Genomic DNA, 24,862 nt, shown 5'->3' with positions numbered 1-24,862 from the left:
GAGGATGAGATTGGCATATGCTTTCTGTGCGAGTTTGCTATCTCTACCCCAGATCTTGCATCCTCGTCACCAAGAGCGGCAGGGCACGCCCAAGTACAATATCTTATATTCTTCGACCAACAAATATCACACACCATACACCAGTGCGCCTACTCCGTAGACCGTTTCGTATAAAAGGCCGCTATACTGCAGTTCTACAGGACCAAGGACGAAACACAAACATATTAATATGAATATAGTGATTACCTCTTCCAGTTTTAGCATACTAACTTAGGTGTAGCGGGCCGCTAGCAACACTCCGTCATTTACACATGTATTTTGCTCAGACGAATATGACTTCATTGTTCTACTCTTTCTACGTTAGACAATGGCTGCCAGTCAGACAGAGGACTTGCGGTTGTGATAGAGACTCTATGTGAATAAGAAGTGAGCAAGGTCATGCTGAGGATGAAATGTATAGATTGTCAACGACTCGGTGGATACATCAATCACCCACTGATATTATTCCATCCCAACCAAGACCAATGGACTTCAATTGATCTAACGGTCTCCGCATGCACCTGGACGCTCAGCCTGCTCAGCCTGGCCTCGCAACGCCGCCACTGTCATGGATGCCTGCACAGACCCCGACTGGGGCATCTGTCTCCATCGGAAGTTAGTACACAGTACTAACTGACACACACCTCCAGGCTACATAGGTCGCCAGTAGCTGCCACTTAGCCGTGTGAGCATAAATTCGGAATCCCATACTCCATAAGGCTGATTGTAGACTCCTGTATCCATGAGGATGGTTACATTCCCCTCATGTTGATTGAGGACTGCCCGCCGTCCGTCGGAGCGCATGGAGGGGTGCGCGGCTGCGATTGGCCACCGCCCGGAGGGTCTTATCCACGGGTCAGATGGAAAGCCATCAGTCAGTCCCGAGTCCTCCCTCCAAAGCCCATTGACCTTAATACCCTGCCGGCTAATCGCCCTCCTCCTTTCTCGAAAACAGTCATCCGTGCCGAATTCGCCGTCGCGTACCATCCCTCGAGCCTAACCGACGCGCCAAACCCATTCCTTCCCCGCCGTTCAAGAACCGGAGAGCGATATTTGTCACCGATAGCTATCATCGCCACCACATTTCTGTGATCGGTTCTGCTCTGCTCTGCTTCGCTGCTCACTACCAACCCATACCTGTCCAACAGCGACCACTGCATCATCTACCCCTCTGGTCCTTGCTCGATAAATCCCCCGCGAGATTGGCCAGGCGTTGACGGTCGTCGACCCCTCTTCATCTGTTCGGTCAGAATACTCTTGTCACCCGCAGTCCTCTTGCCGGTGCGCCGCGAACCCTCTGCGGTTACAGCGACGTTCTGGTTCTGGGTTGATAAGAGTTTCTGACATCACACAATCTTGAGCACATGAGTAGCAAGCTCTGGGGTTTTTTCTTTTACGATGATGTTGAGAGCTTCCAGCGGTTCCTGGCCACTGCCACCTATACCACGGGCAGTCAGCGGACGGGAACCGGAGGAGCTGCCAACTCCAAGCCTGGAAGCCCCGGGGCCGTGATAGCGTCCTCGCCAGGTAGTTCAACAAAGAGCAGGAAGTTGGTGGGAACCTCCCCAGGGACCCCCATACCAGATCGGGGTGGTGGACTGCGCCCTGGCAAGACCTTGTCTCGGGAGGAATTGAATGCACGGGATCATCACGGCCGGACCCTCCTTCATCATGTGGCTTCATCTTCGAAAAGCACGGCAATCGAGTTTGCTATCGCCCTACTTGAGGTGCCCGCGCTTGACATCTACGCGCAAGACTGGGAGAGTGGTTGGACGGCCCTACATCGAGCTCTATATGCGGGAAATGCAACGATCGCCCAGGCATTGATGGCCCGAGATATACGTGATGCAACGGATTTCAGCAAAGCGAGCAACCCTGGACACCCGAGTGGAGGCTTGATTAAAATCAAAGATCGAGAAGGCTATAGTCCATTTGACGTCTATGGCGCTACGATTGCGTCTCGCGACATTAAACGTATAATTTCCCGAACGACAAGCCAAGATCCTCTTTTCGCAGATGTGGACGACAGCGATGTTGCTTCTGATGTATCTTCTCTCGAAGAGGAATTCGATCAAGACAGTGGCATTGGCAGGAGCGCTCTAAAACCAAGGACTAATCTATCTGGCGATGAGGTGTTTACGTTTGGAAGCAACAAGAATTTGAACCTAGGCGTCGGAGACCAGGATGACCGCCAATTCCCCGAGAGGATCACCCTCAAGCGACCTGAACATCTTCTACAGCGCTTCTACCGTGAATTCCAAGAGCAACGGCTAGCTGATGACAGGGTTGACTCCCACCAGGACCTACCAGCTCTCGTGAAGAATAGACCTCTCAAAATCCAGAATATTGTTATGTCGAAACTTCACACAGCTATTCTTACCACTGACCCTGAATCAAACCTTTTCTTGTGTGGGTTCGGTCCCGGCGGACGCCTTGGCACCGGCGATGAGTCGACGCGGTTCAGCTTCGTCTGTATTGAGACCGGAGGGCTCGCCAATAGAAAGGTGATTTCTGTTGCTTTAGGCCAGGACCATACCCTTGCTATCACAGACCGCGGGGAAATTCTCAGCTGGGGTAGCAACAAGTTTGGCCAGCTTGGATACAGTCTCCCAAGGGGTAACAACCGGGACGATGTGCCGATTCAGAGCTCGCCGCGGCAAATATTCAATCCCTTCAAGAAGGAGGTTATTCTTGGAGCAGCAGCATCCGCAATCCACTCGGTCGTCTTCAGCAATTCCGGTCTTTACACATTCGGCAAAAATGAAGGACAACTGGGGCTGGTGGATTCTGACGCTCGATCACTCGAAATCCAGACAACGCCCAGACGGGTAGGGGCGTCGCTTTTCAGTGCTCCGATACAAAGCGTGTCTGCAATCGATCAGGCGACAGCAGTCCTTCTCCAAAACCACGAAGTTTGGGTGTTCTCCCAATACGGTTATTCAAAGCTTTCATTCCCTCTGGATGTCAGCTCAAGGTTCATCAAAGACAGCTTTATGGCCACACGGTATGGTTCGTCCGTCAATCGGATCGTCAAAGTCAAGTCTGGTGGAAACGCCATCTGTGCGCTGTCCAGTTTCGGTGAAGTGTACACAGTTCAGGTTAATAGACCGGAAAACCCACCGATTTCAACATCAACGACCAATCCATCCAAGACTCGTAATTCCTTGTCCCAACCGACTCGCGTTTGGTCTGTCAAAAAAGCCCATATGGCGGCCGCAGATTTTGATGTCGGACAGGACGGTTCAGTTGTCATCTGTACCGTCTCTGGTTCTGCTTGGAGGAAAGAGAAACGTGGGAAGGCAAAAGATGGTGCATCGAAGGATTACAAGTTTGCTCGCATACCTGGACTGTCTCGAGTTATTGGTGTGTCCAGCAATGCTTTTGGAGCATATGCAGCGGTGCAACGCGACTCCGAAGTGACGAAAGAACAGATAAACATTGACGAAACCACCCTTTGGAAGGATATTTTGCCCCTGTCTCCTTTTGACTCGCTGCGGGAGACCATGGTTCCGGCAAGCCAAGTTGAAGAAGAGGGCGCCTATATAGACCTAGAACCTGCTATGGCCATAAGAAAAGCCATCATGTCGTCTTCAGAGATTGAACCATACTTTCAAACGTCGCAGTCTCGAGCGCCTGCGGGAACTGTCTGGCTCATGACGACGCAATCTGACATACGGATACCTGTGCACGAATTTATTCTGACAGGGCGCAGCTCGGTCTTAAGGAAAGCATTCCGAGACTTCCGCTGTACCCATCACGTTTCCATCCCTGATATAATGACCATTCAACCAGATGGTCAGGGCCAGGTACAACTATTGATCCATGCTGTCGATGCTTTCACTATCCTGAATGTTGCCTTCTTCATATATACAGACAGCGTTCTTGACGTTTGGCAACAGGTGAGGTATTCGCCGGAAAGTGCCCTTAGGTATCGCCAAGTTCGGACCGAGGTGATGCGCATCGCCAGCCATTTGGGATTGCCGACGTTGGAGAGGGCTGCTAGGCTTATGATTGAACCAACTAAAACCCTCAAAGTCGACATGGAACGGGCCATCAATGACCCGGCCTTTTTTGATAGCGCTGATGTGGTTATCGAGTTGAAGGGAGAAGAGGTGAAGGCACACAGTCAAGTGATCTGTCAAAGATGCCCGTTTTTCAACGCGCTATTCTTTGGGCGCTCAGGGGGTAGATGGCTATTGTCGCGTCGCGCAGACCCAGGAGATATCGTCCGAATCGACCTCAAGCATATCGACCGGGCTGTTTTCGACTTTGTTCTTCGGTATATGTATGCAGATACGGAGGTTGAACTTTTTGACGATGTCCGGTCAAAGGATTTAGACGATTTTATCGACCTCATACTCGATGTTGCATTCGTGGCGAACGAATTGATGATTGATAGGCTGGCTCAGATATGCCAGAAGATGCTTGGGATGTTCGGTAAATTTCCCTCCTCTATGCGTAGACAATATTGCTTACCAAAGTACCGCAGTGAATACGCGCAGTGTGTGCTTTTTGCTTAACGCCATTGCACCGTGTTCTGTCACGGAATTCAAGGATGCTGCTTTGGAATATATATGCCTGAATCTGGAGGATCTGCTGGCGAACAGGTGAGTGTTGCTCGATTCTGCGACCGAGCTCGCGCATCTTACACCTTTTACAGGTTGCTGGAGGATCTTGACGACAATCTACTTGGTGCGCTCGATTCTGTCTGTCGCGAGAACCAGATGGCCAGCTTTCCCGTATCGCGGGGACGCAATACGGAGGAATACATCTACGAGAAATATCCCGAGGTTGTGTCCCTTGTAGAAGAGGACAGGAAGAGGAGAATTGACTCCATGAGGATCAGATCTCGCCTCAACCGTGTTGACAACCACGAGGGAAAGTCACGATTGATGGGCAACGAGAAGGCAGCCACTTTGCCATTGATGCAGAAAGTCAAGGCTAGTCCAGCGAGGGAAAATTCGACTCCTATCACTCGTAGCCCCTTGTTGAAATCAAGGCAGTCTGTGGGAGATCTGATGTTCCAGATGGATGATGAATACCTTTTATCCCCTGGAGATTCTGTCAAAGGGAAAGGCGCAGTGAGAGATGCTAAACCAATCGCAGCAAATGAACATCGGCCATCTCTAGATTCACCTGCTCTTGGTTCCAGCCTCGTGGACGGGGGATCATTTGGTGGTCGAAGCTATCTGGATGACCAGATGGCATCGCCGCGAGATGTTGCTCCTCCAGACTCGCCATCCGAATCTCGAGCCGCAGCGCTCTACAAAAAGAGGAACGGGTCTGATTCTCCGCCAGATTCTGCTCAAACCCCGTGGAGCTCATCGGTGTTATCGTCGTCCAAGAAGAGCCTCAAGGACATTATGAGTGAAGCGTCAGGGCCCCGGGTATCAAATCTCAGCTTGGGGATGGGAGCCCGTCGAGAGACCAACAGTAACTCTGCCTCCAAGCTGTCGCAAAAGGAACGGAAAAAAATCCAGCAGCAGCAAATGCAGGACATGCTTACTGCTCAGCAAAAGGCAAAGGAAGCACCCCAGAACCCTTGGAAACTTCCCAGTCCAGGCAGTCCCGTTCCCGTCAATGGGCAAGTTGGTCCATCTGAAGAGTCTACAAAATCAACTACCCCGAAGCCTTCTATGACGCTGCGTCAAACAGTTGCCGGCACACCGCCTCCTGGTGCAAAACAGAAAGCTGTTTTCGTGCAGGCTCAAGGCCGCAGTGCCTCCACCAATGTTCAAACACCACCTAGGCCTTCAGTCTCGGGTCCTTCAACCACAGCACCCTCCGCCTCTAACGTCCCATCCACACCTCAGCCCTCAATCCAATCAATCCGCCACATACCCCGCCCGGAACCCTACCAGAAGAGTTTCCATTCCCCGTCATCAAACTCACTATCTTTAGCCACCATCCTGATGCAACAACAAACCGAGAAGGACGAAATCCGGGAAGCCGCAACTGCCAAGCACAACCTGGAAGACATCCAACTGGAGCAGCAATTCCAAGAATGGTGGGATAAAGAAAGTAGACGTATCCAAGGACTTCCCGAGCCCAACTCAACCCCCGACACCACCAACAACCCAGAAGTAAGAGACACTCGAGGGAACCGTGGTCGCGGTAAAGGCCAAGGCCAAGGGCAACAACAACAACAACAACAGCAGCAACAGCAACAGCGCAAGAGGCGCGGAAAAGGCGGCGGCGCCAACGGCACCGACCAGACCTCTGCACCGCAATTCCAACCACCGCCCCCCGCCAACCCTTCTCCTCGGAAGGACGTCCCGAACACGCAGAAAAAGAGCACCCCTCGTCGGGAGCACCCCCAACGACCACCCAACGGGAACCACCCCGACACAGCCGGGGGCAACTCCCGTCGCGGTGGTCGCGGTGGTGCTCCTCGTGGCAGAGGCAACAAAGAACGCGGTAAGGCTGCTTGATACAGCAGTCTTTGCTCTGCCCTGCTCCGTCGATATGAATCATTACTTTCCCATTTCCTTGAGTATAGATACTTATCCTCTGAAAAAACAATACTCATGTGAAATCTTTCGATTGTAATTGTCCTTCGAGTGGGGAATATTCTTCCTCATTCCGTATTGCGCTTCGTGACTTATTTTTATAGACGGAAAGAACGGGAAGAAATAGCCCGTTGGGATAGACATTGGCTTGTGTTACGATTGGATCACTGGGGAAATTTGATATGTATAGTTAATCTAGAGAGAGAGGTGATATTCCCGACAGATTTGGGACTGTCAATGAAGAGTTTCTTATCGTAAGGTGTTGTGTATCACCGTCTTTGAAGCATATACGAAAAGGAGGTATTGTCCTAGCCAAGCGTTAATTATCTAGGGCTTTGGTTTTCACTAAATTAATTACATTATTACGTAGAAAGTATCTATCATCGTAGCATAAGATGGACACAGAAAAAGGCTAAAAGGGGAGAAGGGAAAAGAATATAAAAGCAGCAGTCTGAATAAAAGCCCAAGGTAATACCTCATCACGACGCAATTTGCGCAGAAGATTGACTCCGGAACGACCCTATGCGCTACAACATGCAGCCCTGAACGCCGTGGTTGCTAAAAACAGAGACCGAAAACAGACTGAGTGACGGTGATAAATAATAGAAACAGAGGGGAGTGTTGTACAATTAGCCGGCGGTGGCTACTTCTCGGCTTTCCCACATGCGACGGATCATCATCTCAGCCTCATTGGCTAGAAGCGTGTCTTCCGGGATGTCTTCGGGGGCCGAACTGCCATGGACAGGCTCGTCGGATGTGGATAGTATGCGATGGGACGGGTGTTGAGACTTGGGTCCCGGGCCTGCACCGGTGGACTCATTCACAAGATCTTCTGGATCTTGCAAATAAGCCTGCGAGACCGACGTATGCATTTCTTGGTCTCTTCTGCCCACAAGCTGTCTGGGTTCGGGGCTGGCGCTATGGCGGCCTATGCCTTGTTGCCTTTCGTCTTGCAGAAGCGTCAGTGCTGGTGCTGACTTGATCGGCTTGCCAAGCGACGAGCGTTGTTCCAGGCCAGAGTTAGCACCTTTGAAATCATTGAGAATGATGTTCAAGCGATTGAAGCTATCCCCGGTGGGGGACTGGAACCTTCGTACGACGGTCAGTTCTAATGCCGTCTTCTCGTACGCTTTGCGGATGTGTTTGACTTCATTGTCATGCACTGTCCCACTTGCTCTGGAAGGTCCGTTTACTAGTGTCCTGCCGGGTTCAAAGGGCCCAGAACCCGGTCGTGTGTGGGTTACAGCAAAGGCGGGGTCTATCGCTGCTGGAGACACAGCCGTTGACACACCATGGCCATCAGGCGGCGAAGTGTTGAGTGCTGCGGTGCGCTGCAACCAAAGCTTCTGCTGTGTGCGGGAATGGGGCTCGGCGCCTGGAGGCCGTGAAGGTGGCGAGGCTCGTGCTCTCCTCGAGCTTGTGCCACGATTCGGGGATGGTGGTGTCTGAGGGTGATAGTGTGGCAGGAAAGAAGACGGAGTGTTTGGATCAGAGTCGGCACGTGAAAATGCGTGCGACCCAGCCTTGTTGTTAATGATGAACTTCGAGACACCACCTTCGATAGAAGACGACGTAGCCTGCGTGTGATTACCGGGAGTATTCGCCAACGTAGTGTGGGACGAGGATAGCGGGCGCCGTGCGCCCTCATGCCCAGAAGCCAAATTGGTCAGCGAGGCGTTACGAGAAAGCGGATCCCCCACGGTCGGCTTCACCGTAGCCGATATGGAAGACATGGCGGGGGGCGCTTTTGCGGAGTGCGACGGACTTAACAGGCGTGCTGCAATATCAGCGTGGTCGAGAGCGCGACTGGACTCCTCGCTTCTTTCCTCCGAATCGGACGGCCGTTGTGTAGCAGTGTCGTCGTGGTCGTGACTGTCGTGGTCGTCGTCTTGGTCGTCGTCGTCCGATAGATGGTCGTCACCGAAACTCTTACTGGTTGACTCTGGAAGGCTGGTTGCTCGAGGGAACTGCGGGTAGGAGCGTTTGACGAAAGTAAGGGGGTCTACCAGCACGGCAGGGTTCTCCACACTCTCTTTCGATTGTGCCACCGAGCTGCGCCGTGTACTTTCAGGTGATTGAGTGGTATCTTCCCAGTCAGCGTCGTCGTTGTCGGAATCCGCCAGTTCAAAGCCCACGGTTTTCTTCTTCCCGGAACTGGTGTGAGGACGGTCAGTGACTAGAGCTTTCTTGCCCAAGACACCCGAGGTATTTCGTCGGAGAGCCGGGCTGGAGTAATTCTTTTTCATCGAACCGGTGCTGCGGTGAGGTTCGTCCAACACCCCATCCCAGCGGACGTGCTGCCCACGCGGGCTTGCAGCAGGCGTCGCAGCAACAGGCGTCGTAGGTGCGGACTTCTTGCGCTGATGCAGGCGAGCGGATCCTTCCGTAACGATCTGCTGGGCGGACTGGTGTCGTTGTAGTTTGTTTAAATTCTTTCCGAAGGATGGGTTGCGGTGATGGTTGCGACCGCCGCCGACAAGATGGGGACGATGTGGCCTATGGGTAGGCTTTTGGGAGTTGGAGGAGTGGGAGTGAGCCAGCTCGCCTTGGGTCGAGGACGAGGAGCGCGTGACAACCGCGTGAGAGGAGACAGCGCGGCGGCCCAGCCCCGGGCGCTTAACGGGGGAGGAGGTGTTGGAGGTCGGCATGGCGGCAATCACAGGCAGGCTGGCAGGCAAGGCAAGGCAGGGTCAGGCAAGGGCGTCCCAACGGGCCACGGGAAATGGCGCCGGATCGGGCGATGAGCAGCAATCGGAAAAATAGCGATCGAGGCGATTGGAGGGAGGGCTCCTGCACTGCAGAGACCGGCCCAGGAAGCAGCCCCGGTGTCACGACAGCAGCCAGAACGCTGCAGAAAATATTGGCGGGCGGGACAGAGAGAGGCAGGCAAGCAAGCACACCAGCCAGCCAGCACGCAGAGCAAAAGCAATGAGAGGCAGTCTCCGGCTGAGTCGACGATCCGACAACGCGGGGAAGAGGCAATTGGTGGATGACGCGAGATGTGTTACACCGAGGCCGGATAAGGAGGGAGGCAGCGAGGAGGGGTTCGGGATAGAGAGAGAGAGAGAGAGAGAGAGAGAGAGAGAGGAGAGGTGACGGGGGGAGAAGGGGGTGGGAGCGGAGAAGAAGCCGATGACCAGGAGAAGGAGAGGCACTGGTTCTAGGACATTGGGAGGAGGAATCCCGGGATTTGACACGACGAAGCAAAGGAAGGAAGAGGGAGGATGGGGAAGAAAAGGAATGCCGCCGGCGAGGAAGGGAATGAAGGGAATGGAATACTACTCTTACTTCCATCTTACCCAGTAGAGGCGGTAATACCCGGCCCCGTACGGTACCGCCGTACGGTCCAGACCGGGGCTTCTTGGCCTCGTTCCGTCGTCGGCCCTTTTTTTTCGCCACTGACGATCGCGACGAGGGACACGAGGCCGGCTCCAGTGGATGCGTCATCTATCTACCGTCTGTCCTACATGATGAGCACTACCAATGGTCTCCAACGTCTTCTGTCCGTGGGATTGTGAGAACTGCAGAGACAATTTCGTGGCGTGCAAACAACCAATCCGTTTGGTATCATGGTGAGACAAAAGACTATATAATTAAGGAACCGCATCATCACACGGGAAAAAGGCTCAACTCGGCCCCACCCCCGCCTCTACAGCTCAATCAAACTTTCTTCCACCGGTGGCCGGCTCGGTGCCGATTGTTGATACTGTGCATGAGTCGGCGCCATACCCACCGGGGACACATCTCCAACGGATGGGCCCTGGTGTCCAGGTGTTCCCTGGGGGTAAGGCGGGAACGGAGATCCCTGTGGAGGCTGCGGCTGAGCGTAGAACGATGCACCGGACGGGTCGGTGGGCTGACGCTGAAGCACTTGACCACTAGGTTGCATAGGATGGGGATCCGTTAAATGCATGTAGCTGGAAGCTGACACTTGGTCAGTGGGTAGATCCGGTGCTGGTAGTGCAGATGGCTGATGTTGCGCATCACGTTGCAAAATAGGTGACGGCTGGTAAGGCATATCTGGCTCAAACTGTCTGGGATGTTGAACCGGCTTTGTGTCTTGTTCCACGGGTTGTGGAGGGGCGTAGAACTGAGTCGGAGCAGCGGGTCCGGGGTAAGCCGAAGGGTTGTTGGGAAAAGCCATACTGGCGCTTGAAGGTTGCGGAGATGCGACACCATGAGCGTTTCCGTTCCAAGGCATGGTGGGTGGGTTAGACTGGGAGGGATACGCGTATACGCTGGGACTCATGGCACCGCTGCGTGTGCCAACTCGTTCATGCAATTCCCTGTCGGGTTGAGGCTGAGAGTACGGCGTGGTCGGGGTTTGGTGATTCTCAGCGACCGGATTCCCGTAGTAATAATTTTCAGATCCAGTTTTCCCATCAGTCGGAGGAGCAGGCATTGACGGATAGATGCTGGGATATGGCGATCCACCAGGGACAGATCCATAACCTAGCGAATGTTGTGAGTAAGCGCTGGATAGACGCTCCTCGAGCATGCGATCATAGTATCGAACAACCGTCGAGAGTTTCGCATGTAGGTCAAGGAGTGTATCTGACGCATCCTTGTGTTAGCTTTCAGGAAGTCGCAAGTGACAAGCAGGAACCAAAACATACCGTGTTTGCTCATGGTCTCTCCATAGCTCCGCGCCAATTTGGGACGAAGGGCTCCAATGCTTTCATACAATTCCTGTATCTGAGGTTCACGTAGTATGGTCCCCGGAGGCTGGTGCTGAAGCCGATCGACGAGAGCGGCGAAAAGGTGAATGTTCTCTACCTCCACTGGGCTGAGCTCGTAAGGGTTTTTAGGCAAAGGTGTTGCACTTGGTGTCTGACGGGACGGGACATCTGTAGACGGTGCATTCTTCAAAGCGGCCGCATGTTTTTGTTTATGTTGTTCCATGTCACGCAGCGATGCTTCAATAGCAGCCTTCAAGTCCGCATCCTCTTCTTCTATGACAGGCTGACTGGGTGCTTTGGGTGGCTCCTGGACGGTCGAAGCCTGCGGGACATAGCCACTTGAGCCCTTGTTCTGTGCTTCCTCCAAGCTCATCTGCAAAGCCCGACGTAGATCATCGTCAAATCCCCCTTCTGCCCTAGCTCCACGCGGCTCCATCACGCTGGATTTTGTTATAGAATTGTTTTTGAATGCGGACCGATCCGAAAGGCCGCTTGATACAAATGGCTTGGAGGTCAGCTTGGCGTAACATCCGTCATCGACCCGAACAGGCTGCAAGATTCCGAGATGAGGCAGGGGGAGGGTTTTGCTGGAGCACTGCGCATCGAAGACACTCCCACAATTGCGACAATGGTGTTTGCGATTCATGAAGCTAAACTGAGTACGGCATCGCATGCAGACATCGGAATCAATCCACTCAGGAGGCTTGCGCGATTCAACCATTAGTATGAAAGGTAGAAGGCACTGCAACAAGGGCAACTCACCGCGCTGCTCTCCAGCATGCTTCCGCTAATCTGGGTCTTGGGTGGGAAGCGGAAGCCTTCATCCTGCAGCCTCCGATACGTTTCCCCAACGTAACTCAAGTCCATACGGCCTTGGGCTGCCATGGCCCAGTCCTGGATTAGTTCTAGCATCTTTGCCTTCACGTCGGAGTTCAGCGGTGCCCCCTCGGTCTTGAGAAGTGAGACGAGGTTATCCATAAATTCACGCGACGCAATTTCCGCCAGGAAATGCGTGCCGCCATTTTTCACGCATGTATCTGTCAACTGCGCAATTATACAGCCGTCAGTATGGGTGTAGTTGGATCGATGCCGAATAGCCAACCTTCAAAGTCGCCAGCTGTATGTTTGGGTTCTTGTTCTCTAAGCGTCGCTTCAAGCATCTCATAGCATCTTTGGGCTGAACACTCTTTGATCGAATCAGGTCGGAAATTTCTAGGTTAAGAGCAATGTCTTCCCTGCGGCAATTGTTAGAAACCGGTTACTAATGAGCTGGCCCAGCCCAATCGCCGTGGGACCGGATGAAAGGTGCTCGAAGAAACATACAGTGACGATGCGGTCGCCTTTTCCACCTGCTCCTCGATCGGTGAGGTTGAAGAGAACCACCCCGCCATGCTGCCGGTGCGCAATGGATGAATGATCTGACGATGGCGGAGCCTAGGGTCGCTATGACGTTGGGTAGCAGCGACGGGGAGGGGCTGGAGAGAATCCTAGCCGACAGGATAAATCTCTGAGATGAGGCTGAAGAGATGGCCAGTTCACGACCTAGGTACTTCAGGAACAGACCTCTGTTGAAGCCGACACAGTACCAAGGAGGGAGTGGAAGCAAGCTCCAGGCAGATCGCCCGATAACAGTCAACGGTCGATGATGGCGGGAGGTACCAACTTACCTAATGCAGCAGGCGGCAATGTGGCGCCGCCATTGGCCAGGAACCCTGACTCAGCGGGCAGCCCCAGGCAGCCAGGGTCGGCCAGTGGCGTCATAGGCCCGGGCGGTGAGTAACGAGCCCCCGATGATACCGGCGCATTACATACCAACCTACCCCAGAAACATCCCAATCCCTCCAATTCGATCCCGCAACGTTGGCTGCCTATCTTGCCTGGCAGTGTCCGAGTCTCCCCTCCTCCTCCTCCTTGAGGCTTCTTACATGATTCTTCCGCCCACTCCCCTCGGGCCTGTCAGCGCGGTCATCATCGGTCTTCTTCCCTCCGGGTTCCCCGTACCCTTCCAGGCACTCGAATTCCGACCCGAATTCGACCAGATTCCCCGCGTCCACGACGAACCCGTCTTCCAGGTCATGTGCTGAGCCTCTCATCCTAGCCGTGATATAATGTCCTCCGATGCAGCGGCTTTACCCTCTCCACCTGACTTTGCACCGTGGGAGAACACCCCTCGCCGTCCTCAGTCCCTCGGTGGCATGCATTCGGGCGGGAGGTCAACCGCCGGACTAGGATCGTATCAGGCCTTCAGCTATGGCTCCCCCGCGGGATCTCAACCAGCACGGTTTCCAAATCTGAAGGATCTCCAGGATGAAGCGGCAGCTCTTGACCTCAGCGGAGATACGTCGGTATGCTTCGACCCCGATGCGCTTGACTGTGTGGCGTTTGTTGCAGATCACTAACCCGAACTATATGCAGCTTAGCGTTCTACTGGAGCGGGCGCAAGTGGCCATAGATCGAGCCCGCGAGCTCGCCGACACCGAGCAAGTGGATAGGGCCTATGTGCAATACCTGCGTGCCTCCGAGATTACGATCAATATAATCCCTAATCACCCTGACTACCGAGTGACTGTCAATAACCGCCCAGGATGGTACAAACGATTCAAGGATCTGATGATGGTATGCGCTGGCTTCCCAACAGCATGCCCGGTGCTTCAATTGCCGTGGTTTCTGTATCTGTTAAACATTGGCTAATTAGGCGGCAGGCTGTGCGAATGAAGCAAGGGACAATGGACGACATAAAACAACAGATTCTAGAGAACAATTTGTTGACCAATGTCCAGCCTGCGGGGATTCCTCTGTCGAACCCTTTACGCCCAAGATCACAGATGTTATCCGCTGGACATTTGCAGACTCCTATTTCAAGAGGCCGCCCAACCGACGCTGGTAACAACGGATTGCGAATGCCTAGCCCCTCACAGTTCCAAGAGTCGGCTGAAGCAAACGTGAAGTTGAATCGGTATTCGAGTCCTGCAGGGGATGCACTTGCTGAAAGGTTTGCAAAATTAAAAATGTCGCCGCCTGCTTCAACTGATCGGGGCCCAACCACCAATGGCCAAAATGGCACTATCTCGACCCCCCCAACTCAAGACCCTCCTCCTCGACCGTCATCTTACATGTCTCAAGGAGTACCTCCAAGGCGCCCTCTAGGACCCCGTAGCATGGGCTCCTCTCATAGCGTACCTACTTTACCTCCGAAGGTGCCGGTCAATACGTCTCTTCCTCGCGCTCCAGACCCTGCTTACAGCCCAATCTGGACCGTGCCCTCGCAGGGGCCCTCGAACCCACCCAGAACCTCGATCGAGAGCTCTCGTCCTGTCAGTTCAAGGTATTCTCAATTCACGACATCTCCTCGCGGCAGTCCTAGCCGTGATGGCTTTAACGACAATCCTTATAGATCGCAAACTCCCAACGGCATACATCAGGCCAAAGAGGTTAGAAGCAGTAGTGCAGACCTCCCTTACAGCACTATAATTGAGCCTCAGCAGTTACTGGACTATATGCGCAAATACAATATTTTATTGATTGACGTGCGCTCACGGGACCAGTACGATAGTGGCCATATCTATGCCTCGTCGATCCTTTGCATTGAGCCAGTGGCGTTAAAGGAGAATGTGTCGGCCGAGGAACTCGAGGAACGTTTGGTGGTATCGCCGGAACACGAGCAATCGCTATTCGAGCGGCGCAATGAGTTTGACATGGTCGTCTATCATGACCAGAGCACGGCATCTGTCAGCTACCTTGCCGGATCCCCAGTTGGCACCACAGCTCCTCATCTTCGAGCTCTGTATGACACGCTTTACGAATTCAATGCTTATAAACCATTGAAGGATGGAAGACCCCCGGCATTGCTGCTTGGCGGGCTGGACGCATGGATCGATCTCGTTGGCCAGCAGTCTCTTGCCACGTCTTCCACTGCTGCGGTGATGGGGTCCTTGCTACCAAAGAAGCCTGTCAGAAACTCCGGGCGACCCCTGGGAAGAGTACCCACGATCGTCAGTGCTAACTCGAGTTTGGAAGTGAGAAAGAGAAGACTACGCGAACTCAAGCCACTAAACCCTCAAGAACTCACTGAGTGGATGGAAAAGTCGAAAACGGAGGAGATCGACCCCGGGACCTATGTCGGAGAGGATGCACTCATGGAAGAGCCGGAGGGCGAGGAAGAGCCCCCGGTGTCGCCATTTGTGCACACTTATGAGGATTTTCTTCGTCGCTTCCCCGAACCGCATTCAATCCAACAGTCGATGGTGGCACCACATGTTCGGCCAGCAGGGACCCCCGCACCCAACTATGCCACGCCTGTTCCAGTTGCTCCATCAAGACCTCCACCTGCGGTTCCACGGCCTAGTTACAGTGGTGTTTCAGACGGCCGGCAGATACAACCCACACTAGAGCGGCAGAACTCCGCGACCAAAACAGCCCTATATACGCCCAGCTCAATGCTGAACCGTCTGAAGCTCCCCCGAACCGGACTGACGAATTTCGGGGTAACTTGTTATATGAACTCGACCCTCCAATGTTTGAGCGCAACAGTGATGCTGAGCAAGTTCTTCATCGACAATCGGTTCCGGTACTATGTGCAAAAGAACTGGAAAGGCTCCCAAGGCGTCATGCCGGGGCTGTATGCAAATCTAATCAGGTCACTTTGGAAGAATGACGTAGAAGTGATCATGCCAACTTCTTTCCGAAACTTCTGTGGACGGCTGAACCAGGAATGGGCTATTGACCGCCAGCAGGACGCCAAGGAGTTTTTCGACTTTGCCGTCGATTGTCTGCACGAGGACCTCAACATCAACTGGCAGCGGACGCCTCTCAGGCCGCTGACCTTTGAGGAGGAAATGCAGCGAGAGAGGATGCCGGTCCCTAGGGTTTCTAAGATAGAATGGGATCGGTACTGTCACCGAGAAGAATCGTTCATCTCTTCACTTTTCGCTGGCCAGCATGCTAGCCGTCTGCGTTGCACCACTTGTAAGCGGACATCAACCACGTACGAGGCTTTCTACAGCATCAGTGTTGAAATCCCCACATCGGGATCGGGCGACATCTACCAATGCCTTCGCAGTTATTGCCAGGAGGAATTGCTGAGCGGGGATGAGGTGTGGAAATGTCCGTACTGCAAGTGCGAGCGAGTTGCAACCAAACAGATCATCATCACGCGGGCCCCGCAAATCCTGGTAGTGCACTTCAAGCGGTTCTCCGCGTCGAAAACGCAGACCGCACGAAAGATCCATACGCCGATCGATTTCCCCTTGCATGGGCTCCGAATGGACGATTTTGTGTTCTCGGCACCGAATCAGGGGCCGGCCAATGGAGCACCGCAAGACCCGATCGCGGCCACAGCGCCTCCCTTCACGTATGATGCGTACGGTGTACTACGGCACATCGGGGCCTCGATGGGTAGCGGCCATTACATCTCGCTCGTACGGGACGCACAACGGCAATGCTGGCGACGATTTGACGACGAGCGGGTGATGGATTTCAACCCGCGCGACATGCGGCACAAGGACCGGCTTCAAAACGAACAAGCCTATATCGTATTCTACGAGCGGGTCCCCGCGAAGTAAGAAGACGAGACGGGCGCTGTGCATTATATACTTTTATTCGATTCCTCGGCGGCCTTACCGGAGCGGGATGGACCCTAATGTAGCGTTTATTCATTGGGACATGTCTGACATGGGTAACTTTGCATTGGGACGTTTGTGCTTGCTTATTTTTGCTTATGTTTTTTATCTTTTTCTTGGAAGAAACGACGACACGCGCTGCATGACGGATGATTTTTGCATGTGACGAACTATACCTTTTGTTTTCCATATCCCTGTGCGTTTGCATCTTCTTCAGCACTTATTTGGATGGCACCATTCAGCGGCATTGAGGTCGCATTCCGGTTCCCTCAGCGATGTATAGATAGGCAGGCAGCCGTCCTCAGCTTAGTATGATGACATGACATGATAGACATTGGATAGTTCATCGTTACCAGTTTCCATGCCCCCTCATTGCTATCAGATCATGACAGAACCCCGCATCCACCCCCCAAAGAAGCAGAACATTCCGCCCTGCCTCCCCGCGACGGCGCATTCCTCACCCAAGTGACCAGGTGCGGAAAAGCGGGGAAACCCGCGGCCGACTCGGGCATTTAATCCCGACAGCGCTACCCGACACGCGGTGGGCAGGCGATCCTCCCCGAGGTTACGGTTATCCCTGGGCTCCCTGGATCCCACCGTCGGGACTTACTTGAACGGGCGTGGCGGAACTTCGGCATTCTCCAACTACGTACGGAGGATGTATTTGGAAATAATGCAGAAGACTAGGATTGTTTGTCGCTATGACGTGATTTCTTGGTGTGTCTGTTTTGGCTTTTATTGCTACGCTACATAAGGTATGATTTCTACTACGTGTAGATACTAGATAGATAGGAGATAGGATATCGCGGAACTGGCGATAAAACATTGAAAAGACTGATACGGAGTACTGATAGATAGACAATGGCTGTCACACAATAAGGTGGTGGAGCAGGCACCGAAGGGAGCAGCAATCATGATCGGACCGCGGAGGTTATTCCGAAGCGACGAGAGTGGAGCGGGTAAGAAATACTATTAAGAATGGGGGCACCGAAAAGATGAGGTGATATCCCATGAGATGATATTGAGTGCACAGGCGTCAGAGAAGAAAAAAAATACCCTTTAGGAAAAGATATCCTGGCCTCCAAGCATGGAGTTAATGCCAACCCCTCCACTGGACCAAGTGATGATCGGTGAAGAAGAGTAATCATAATTGGCAGTCACAAATCAATTTCAATGAAGCGATGTGCTGGATTGATCGACGGGCCATCTAGTCCCTTGCCTGATCAGGCCTAGCGCTCTGACTCATCTCCAACCTGACTAAGCCAAGAATAAGCGTGCGCTGATTGGCGGACAGACCCTATCCCTATCAGGCCACTTTTCCGGATTGCCTTTTTGGGACAGGGTTGGGGAACAGGCCAAAGGGATAGATCGATCTTCGATAGACAGTCCAGCAGGACAGGCATTCCTGGCGGTAACCCGGTAAAAAGCGAGTCGAGGCACCCAAGGGCCGGCTGGCATCCACGGCAGCGACGGCCATGGGCCAAGCCAGCGGTGCCCTGCTGGAACCTCCTACAGTTCCTGGCTGGAGCTTCCAGCGGAGACGGCGGCGAATCAGGGAGGGCCAGGGGCCCCTGCCTAAGGAAGCGACTCGGCTTTAGGTCTCCTTCTCCTCTTCCTTCTCGTCGTCCCCCGAGTTTCTTCCTCTCCTTCCTTCGGGTTCATCTGTCTCTGTCGCCTAGACCGTCCTTCGTGATCTCCTCTTCCCCATTTGACTTGCCTCGTGCCTTCGATTTTTGTCGAATCTTCGGTAAGTCCCGCACTCTCCTGCCATCTGCCTTTATCGCATTCTGCACCGTCGCCGTTCTCTACATTCCGAGGTACAAACCACCAAACGACGTGGTTCTGGCATCTGTCATTGACATATCGCCCAATCGTGCTCTTCCCCATCGCAACTTGTACACGGAGTACATGCATCCTATACCGGCTTTGAAACAATCCCAGACTGCCGAACATTCACATGAATCCATCCCAACTCAATCCCGAAATTTCCCTGCTTATCAGTCTCACCTGCAACTTGGACAGTTTCAGTCGCTGACCGTGCCATCTTTTCTCACTTACAGTCCCTACCGCAACCATGTCCGACGCAAAGGAACTCACCCTCCAGGAGGTCAGCGCCCACAACACCAAGAAGGACCTTTACATGGTCATCCACGACAAGGTCTACGACGTCTCCTCTTTCGTCGATGAGCACCCGTACGTGATTGAGCCCTTGTCATCTATTCCCTATGCGCACACCGCGCCCGGAAACCCCCAACCCCAGAGGGCGTCCTGAAAGGATCACCGAAGAACAAAAATAATGTGAACCCAACTAACACAACCCGAATGTAGTGGTGGTGAGGAAGTCCTTCTCGATGTGGCCGGCCAGGACGGTACCGAGGCTTTCGAGGATGTCGGTCACAGTGACGAGGCCCGCGAGATCCTGGATGGTCTCCTCGTCGGCAACGTCAAGCGCATGGTACGTCGCAAACAGACCAGTCCTCATTCTTTCACCTTAGTCGCCTGATTTTCGTAAATTTCAATCCCACTAACGAACCCTTTCCAGCCCGGCGACCCTGCTCCCCGCGAGAAGCCCCAGTCCTCTTCCGGTCCCTCCAGCTCCAGCGATGGCGGCCTCGGTGTTGGCCTCTACGCCATCGTCTTGGTCGGTGGTCTGATCGCCTACGGTGCCTACCAGTACCTCCAGACTGCCTCCGCCGCGGAGACGCAGTAAACGATATACCTTCAATAATAATTGAGAAATAAGACAAAAAAAAACAGAGAAATGAATATGACCCTAAAGAATCTCCGAATTTCTGAATCTCTCCATTTCTTGTCTGCTTTTGATTTTGTCTTTGGCCCCGTCGATCTCGGCTATTTTTACTTCTCGCCAGCATTAGGGGGTTGTTGGGTGATATCCAGTGCAGATATTCATGATTTATGTCTCATTCCTTTTTTTCTTCTTAGAGTGCAAGCAATTTCACAGATGTCCGATTTACTCATGGTCGCTTCATTCAACATTGACTGTACAAAGCCGAGGATAAACCGGGTGCGCACTCGAATCTGAGGATTCGATTACACATTGTTTCCCTACCATGGTGTTTATACGCGGTCCCGCCTAGAGTCGTTGAAATCATGTAGATGCATTTATATTTATAAGGGGAGTGAGGCCTAATCACAAAATGTTCAAGGCAGATGCAAACCCAACTGCCTCTCATGCGAGTAGATGTACAACACAGTCTTCTTTTGGGAGAACATTAGACAAAAATAGAAGGAAAATATCGGCCGCCAGACTCTTTATGCCAACAGCCGTACATGACACCAATCAAGTTGACTCCTATGACCGGGAGTTGCCGCTCAATCCAGCGCGGACAGCATCCAGGATCATATCCTTGGCTTCTTCCAAGCCTTCCTTGCTTCCCTTGATCTCAATCGCCTCGCCCTTGGCTTGGTCCTTGGGCACGTTGATCCGGCAGCCAGTCTGCTTGCGGATAGCGTTGATTTGGCTGCCTCCCTGTCCGACAACGAAGCGGTAAGTCTTCGGGTCGGGCAGGATGAGGTAGCCAGTAGCTGACTGCTGGGATGCATTGGCAATGGCCTTCTCCAAGGCCGCCTTGGCCTTGGCCACATTGTCACTGGTTCCCGCCAGAACCCACGGGATGGTCGCAGGCTCGGAGGGGTCAACAGCTGCGGGGCTGTTGTCAACAATCTTCCACGAGTGAGCCTCGACGGCGTCGCTAGGCTCATCCGTGATCAAGGGGAGAGAAGAGGCACCGTTGACGGCAGCGCGGGAGTCTTCGGAAGCGGGCTTGGGCGGCACTTGCTGGCCAGCATGATCCACAGTCACGCGGTAGTCGTTGCGAAGGCGACGGAAGAAAGAGCCATTGTCCGCAATCACATGGTGCAAATTCCGGGGAACTTCCACGGTCTCACCCTGCTGGTCCTTAAGCATAGACTGGATGTGCTCTTTAGCATCCGCAACAGCGGTGGTCGGGCCCTTCAGCTTGATATCAGAGCGTCCAGAGCCCTGCTTAGGGATATCAAGGGTGATGTTAAATTTCGACTCGATGCCACGGCGGGTCTCACCTCCACGACCAATGAGCAGACGATGTTGAGAAGGAGGAACCTCAACGGTCACGGACACTTGATCCTCACGCTCCTTGACGAAGTCCTGGATCGCAGCAACGATCTTGTCGACCACCTGGCCATTTCCTTCAAGCTTAATAGTGGAGTCAGGGCTCTCCGGGCGCGGGAACTTGACCATTCGGGAGGCGCTGCCATCGGTAGGGCCACCGGCCTCGGCGACAATCTTGCGAATGTTCGCGCCTGGACGTTTGTTAGTGAACAGATCATCATATAGCGGACGCAGAAACTTACCACCGCTGCCGATAAGCGACTTATGGTACTTCTTGTCCACGTCAATTGTCTTTGTGACAATCGAGTCGAATTCACTAGACCGCTGCAGCAGGATCTTCTTTGCCTCCTCAACCTGCTGTTTTGTGCCTCTAATCTTGATCTGCACACGGCCCGAGTCATCCGGAGCATCGTTGACTCCAGGAACGTCGATCTGGGCACCGGTATCCGCGCGGAGCTTGTCCATTTCGCGCCCGCGCTGGCCGATCAAGGACGGGATCTGAGCTTGGGCGACGGAAACTGAAGCCGCATAGGAGTGGTCAATGACCCACTGGAGCAAGCTAAGGATCTCATCTCGCGCAGAATCAGCACCCTTGCTGGGACCCTTGACAATAACCTCATCCAGAGCCTGCTGCGGGCGGTTGGGGCGAGAGCCACCCGCGTCGCTGGAGTTTTCAGCGACCGACTGATCATCGTTGATGGTGGCCGCCACCGCAGCCCTGGGGAACTGAACACGAACAGAATAACGGTCTTGGAGTCTGTTGACCTGGCTTCCCTTCTGTCCGATCAATTCCCGGTGGTACTGGGCAGGGATCTTCAAGATATGGGTGGTCTCGTCTTCCAGCTTCTTGCCCAGGTTGATGATTCTAAGCTTAGCGGCATCGGCCTTGGCCTTGGGTCCCTTGACCTCAACCTTGCCGGCTTCGACCTTGATGTCGACATCAAACTCATCCCGGAGCTTGTTGATATTCTCTCCCCGCTTGCCGATCAAGAAGTTAGCGAACTTCTGGGGGAAGTCGAAGGTTGTCGTGTATCCTCTTTCGAGGTCATCCTGCTCCTGCTCCACAACAAACGCCTGGAGTTTCGAAACAAGGTCGTCGACGAGGCGGGAGGGCCCACGAAGTGCGACCTCGGACTCGTTACGGGTACGTCCATCCCCGATAAGAGCGCGGACAGGGATCTCGTCCTCACCCTTGGCTTGCTGTTCGCGGGAGATGAACTTGCGTACCTTCTCCTGGTACTTGCTTGGGACGCTCACAGACTTCGCCACAACATCGTTTTGGTCGCCAAGAGTGTTCAAAAGATAGTCCTGGGCTTCTTGGAGAGCCTTCTCGAAGGTAGCGAGATCAGTGGGAGAGGGTCTCTGGCGGGGGATCTCAAACTGAGCAGCAGAAGCCGAGGGGCCCTCGTACACAAGGACGACATCAGAGCTATCAAGCTCATCAGGCACAAGAAGATGAACGCCATAGTCACTGCGCAACTTGGCAATGCTCCGAGAACGCAGGTATGGGTGGAAGTAAGGATCAACCGCAACGTTACGGAGTCTCGCCGGAGGGTGAGCCTGAACCAGGTTCATGATATCGGAGCGCGCGCGAATCGTGTTTTTGCCATCCCTGGAGTAGACCTCCCATGTCACTGGGCCGTCAGAGCTGGGAGGAAGGGCGATCCGAGCATCGTACATGCTCTCCAGCTCCTTGATGATCTGGCGCTGTCTGAGGTATTGGGTAAGGGCGCGAGCATGGGCATGGGGGCCCATGGGAGCAGTGGGGTGCTGGCGGGACAGGTCAATGCTTGCCATTTGCATGCTGGTTGCAAGGTCCATTGCCCGGTTGATACCATTCTCGATACAATCAAGAGGGCCAGTAATGGTAAGGAATTCGCTTTCATCAGAGGCAGGGGGCAATACGATGGCACAGCCGGTATCAGCAAGGAATTCGTGCAAAGCGTCGGCGTTGTCGCCAAGGATGAATTGATGCTGGCCACGGTTAATGGCGAGCTGGCGGAGGGCGAGCTGGCGCTGCAGGTCGGCGGCAAGTCTCTCGATTTCCGCACGAGCTTCCTGGGCCGCAGCGCGCTCACCAGAGACATGGATGTGCTTGTCAGGGACTGGTACGAACTGAACGTGACCAGGATCAGCCTCCAGAGGCGGAGGTTGGCTCTGCCAGGTATCGTACCGCGGCACATGCACTTGAGCCTTAGTGCGCTCCTCGATTTCTTTCAAGTTGGCATTGTAAGCACCGGCGATGAAAGGGAAAAATTCGGGCGGGATAGACTTGAGACGCAGACTCATGTTGGAAGCACGCTCCTTGACGATAGCCTCGATCTCCCGACGGGCCATCTCCGCTGCGACAGCATCACCCTCAATCAAGACATCGATGGTATCGCTGTCGTCATCATCCTCTCCAGCTGTAGACTCCTCTGCGCGGGGAACCTGCACACGTGCTCCTGTCCGCTGCTGGATGTCCTGGACAACGGCTCCTTGCCGTCCGATGATGTGAGGCCGGGCAGATGTAGGGATCGGAACGCGGACAGATTGCTAGGGGTACATTAGTCGTCAATCGCTCCCCACAGTAAACGAGTGAAGCATACCTTGGATCCGACCTGCTGCGCGACCTCCTTCAGGGCCTGCCTGACCGCATCCACAGAGCCTTTACCCTCAAAGATTATGGAGCCACCCGGTCCACCGCGCATGTCAACATTGGCCTTGGACCGTTTGGAGATATCGCGCAGGATATCCCGGAGAGGCTTTTTGAGTTGGCCTCGCGGGAGCATCTGGGAAGGTGCCAAGCGGAGCTGTTCCATGTGCTTTCCGGGCAAGCTGATGATCCTGGGAACTTCAGAACCGAAACCGCCAGGGGCTGCTGATTCCAGAACGATCAGTACAACGATACTTTCCTGTCTATTTGGGCCGCAAAGACGTACCTGCGGGCGCGCCGCTGGCAGCACCGTTGGCAACGGCAGCAGCCGAAGAACCTCTAGCCCCCCAAGCAGAGGCGGCTGGGGCCTTGGGCTTCGGACCACTTCCAAGAGCAGGGAACAGCTCCTCCGACTGCACATCGAAGGCAGGGGCCTTCTTAGCGGGCTTGGGGGCTGCGGGAACCGGGGTCGCGGCTGGGGCCGGGGTCTGCGACGGAGCGCTGGACTCTTCACCATTGAGCGATGAAGAGGGAGGGGGGTGCTGAAGGTCCTCCTCATCGACGACATCTTCCACGGTAACCTTGTGCGCCTCGTCACGGGCGTGTTGCTCTTCTAGCATGGCTGCCCGAGACTTGGCACCGCCGTTAACATTGACATCGGACACTTCGGAGGCCATTGTGACGGGACGATCGGAGGTAGGGTCGGGGTAGTTTGGGGGGATGTTCGAGCTGGAGGAGGGGAGAAATGGATGTGAAAGACTGTTGTTCTGATATTAGTCAAACTAAAAATGCCAATTGATATTCGTAAAGGGGGAGCCATACCGTCAAGCAATCGACGTCAGTGAAATTATAATTCGCTGCCAACAACGTCAACAGCACCGGATATCAACACCGAGTGTAGAGGTGCCTCGTTGAGCTAATAATCCAAAAGTATAGAGGCGGTAGGCCAAAACCGGAAGGTCAAGAAGGGAAGAAGCTCAATTGCTACCTGCAGGGCTTAAATGCGAAAAAAATATAAGGCGATGTTGCAACCCAAGATTAAGCCGAGAAATGAGGGGGGTGGAGAAGAGAAAGCGAGGACAAAAGTGGGAAGGCGGAGAAGGAGGAAAAGGTGAGCGGAGGGGGAGAGAGGTGAACGGAAGGGAGGGGGAAGGAGGCCAAAGAATTGACACGATGGCAGAGGCGATAAAATGCGATGGGGAGGAAGAGGAAGAAGAGGAGGAGGAAGAGGAAGAGGACAGACAAGCCGAGTGGTCGGAGTGGAAAGTGGA

At 53.8% G+C, this 24,862-nt stretch overlaps 7 protein-coding genes across 7 annotated transcripts; 4 read left to right on the top strand and 3 right to left on the bottom strand.

The window, feature by feature from the left end:
* The first annotated feature begins 937 nt into the window (after nt 1-937).
* BO80DRAFT_467807 (BTB domain and ankyrin repeat protein) lies at nt 938-6,766 on the top strand. Its single transcript, XM_025722884.1, has 3 exons — nt 938-4,476; nt 4,529-4,646; nt 4,700-6,766. Exons 1-3 carry the CDS (start codon nt 1,404-1,406, stop codon nt 6,468-6,470), a joined length of 4,962 nt encoding a protein of 1,653 aa, XP_025571716.1. The 5' UTR covers nt 938-1,403; the 3' UTR covers nt 6,471-6,766.
* A 102-nt stretch (nt 6,767-6,868) lies between these two features.
* BO80DRAFT_428242 (uncharacterized protein) lies at nt 6,869-9,651 on the bottom strand. Its single transcript, XM_025720208.1, has one exon. The coding sequence runs from the start codon at nt 9,194-9,196 to the stop codon at nt 7,178-7,180; it is 2,019 nt and encodes a 672-aa protein (XP_025571715.1). The 5' UTR covers nt 9,197-9,651; the 3' UTR covers nt 6,869-7,177.
* A 322-nt stretch (nt 9,652-9,973) lies between these two features.
* Nucleotides 9,974-13,117, bottom strand: vps27 (ESCRT-0 subunit protein VPS27). The gene is made up of 5 exons (XM_025718111.1): nt 12,551-13,117; nt 12,330-12,462; nt 11,990-12,271; nt 11,165-11,930; nt 9,974-11,102 (listed from the first exon to the last, which is right to left on the bottom strand). The coding sequence occupies exons 1-5, from the start codon at nt 12,616-12,618 to the stop codon at nt 10,198-10,200; spliced, it is 2,154 nt and encodes a 717-aa protein (XP_025571714.1). The 5' UTR covers nt 12,619-13,117; the 3' UTR covers nt 9,974-10,197.
* On the top strand, nt 13,068-17,203 carry BO80DRAFT_496294 (putative ubiquitin C-terminal hydrolase). The gene is made up of 3 exons (XM_025724010.1): nt 13,068-13,572; nt 13,643-13,843; nt 13,930-17,203. Exons 1-3 carry the CDS (start codon nt 13,336-13,338, stop codon nt 16,786-16,788), a joined length of 3,297 nt encoding a protein of 1,098 aa, XP_025571713.1. The 5' UTR covers nt 13,068-13,335; the 3' UTR covers nt 16,789-17,203.
* Nucleotides 17,204-18,919: 1,716 nt separating this feature from the next.
* BO80DRAFT_364046 (cytochrome b5-like heme/steroid binding domain-containing protein) lies at nt 18,920-19,555 on the top strand (the record flags this gene model as incomplete). Its single annotated transcript, XM_025716133.1, has 3 exons — nt 18,920-19,038; nt 19,174-19,300; nt 19,388-19,555. The coding sequence occupies 3 exons, from the start codon at nt 18,920-18,922 to the stop codon at nt 19,553-19,555; spliced, it is 414 nt and encodes a 137-aa protein (XP_025571712.1).
* Nucleotides 19,464-20,023, top strand: BO80DRAFT_191841 (uncharacterized protein). Its single transcript, XM_025714116.1, has one exon. It carries the CDS (start codon nt 19,607-19,609, stop codon nt 19,886-19,888), a length of 282 nt encoding a protein of 93 aa, XP_025571711.1. The 5' UTR covers nt 19,464-19,606; the 3' UTR covers nt 19,889-20,023.
* Nucleotides 19,939-24,486, bottom strand: BO80DRAFT_191865 (putative RNA binding effector protein Scp160). The gene is made up of 5 exons (XM_025714117.1): nt 24,414-24,486; nt 23,878-24,350; nt 23,545-23,816; nt 21,199-23,491; nt 19,939-21,147 (listed from the first exon to the last, which is right to left on the bottom strand). Exons 2-5 carry the CDS (start codon nt 24,266-24,268, stop codon nt 20,159-20,161), a joined length of 3,945 nt encoding a protein of 1,314 aa, XP_025571710.1. The 5' UTR covers nt 24,269-24,350; nt 24,414-24,486; the 3' UTR covers nt 19,939-20,158.
* Between the last annotated feature and the right edge of the window lie 376 nt (nt 24,487-24,862).

Source organism: Aspergillus ibericus (genome assembly GCF_003184845.1).
Source record: "Aspergillus ibericus CBS 121593 unplaced genomic scaffold BO80scaffold_45, whole genome shotgun sequence".
Taxonomy (NCBI): domain Eukaryota; kingdom Fungi; phylum Ascomycota; class Eurotiomycetes; order Eurotiales; family Aspergillaceae; genus Aspergillus; species Aspergillus ibericus.
This window is presented reverse-complemented; position numbering and strand designations above follow the sequence as displayed.

Coding starts and splice junctions, on each gene's coding strand:
- BO80DRAFT_467807 (XM_025722884.1), top strand. CDS start 1,404: ATGAGTAGCAAGCTCTGGGGTTTTTTCTTTTACGATGATGTTGAGAGC. Junction 4,477..4,528: donor GAAGATGCTTGGGATGTTCG/GTAAATTTCCCT, acceptor AAAGTACCGCAG/TGAATACGCGCAGTGTGTGC. Junction 4,647..4,699: donor GAGGATCTGCTGGCGAACAG/GTGAGTGTTGCT, acceptor CACCTTTTACAG/GTTGCTGGAGGATCTTGACG.
- BO80DRAFT_191865 (XM_025714117.1), bottom strand. CDS start 24,268: ATGGCCTCCGAAGTGTCCGATGTCAATGTTAACGGCGGTGCCAAGTCT. Junction 23,492..23,544: donor CGCAGCAGGTCGGATCCAAG/GTATGCTTCACT, acceptor ATGTACCCCTAG/CAATCTGTCCGCGTTCCGAT. Junction 21,148..21,198: donor GTCGCTTATCGGCAGCGGTG/GTAAGTTTCTGC, acceptor ACAAACGTCCAG/GCGCGAACATTCGCAAGATT.
- BO80DRAFT_191841 (XM_025714116.1), top strand. CDS start 19,607: ATGAATATGACCCTAAAGAATCTCCGAATTTCTGAATCTCTCCATTTC.
- BO80DRAFT_428242 (XM_025720208.1), bottom strand. CDS start 9,196: ATGCCGACCTCCAACACCTCCTCCCCCGTTAAGCGCCCGGGGCTGGGC.
- vps27 (XM_025718111.1), bottom strand. CDS start 12,618: ATGGCGGGGTGGTTCTCTTCAACCTCACCGATCGAGGAGCAGGTGGAA. Junction 12,463..12,550: donor AAGGCGACCGCATCGTCACT/GTATGTTTCTTC, acceptor CAATTGCCGCAG/GGAAGACATTGCTCTTAACC. Junction 11,931..11,989: donor GCATGCTGGAGAGCAGCGCG/GTGAGTTGCCCT, acceptor GAATCGCGCAAG/CCTCCTGAGTGGATTGATTC.
- BO80DRAFT_496294 (XM_025724010.1), top strand. CDS start 13,336: ATGTCCTCCGATGCAGCGGCTTTACCCTCTCCACCTGACTTTGCACCG. Junction 13,573..13,642: donor ACCTCAGCGGAGATACGTCG/GTATGCTTCGAC, acceptor AACTATATGCAG/CTTAGCGTTCTACTGGAGCG. Junction 13,844..13,929: donor GATTCAAGGATCTGATGATG/GTATGCGCTGGC, acceptor ATTAGGCGGCAG/GCTGTGCGAATGAAGCAAGG.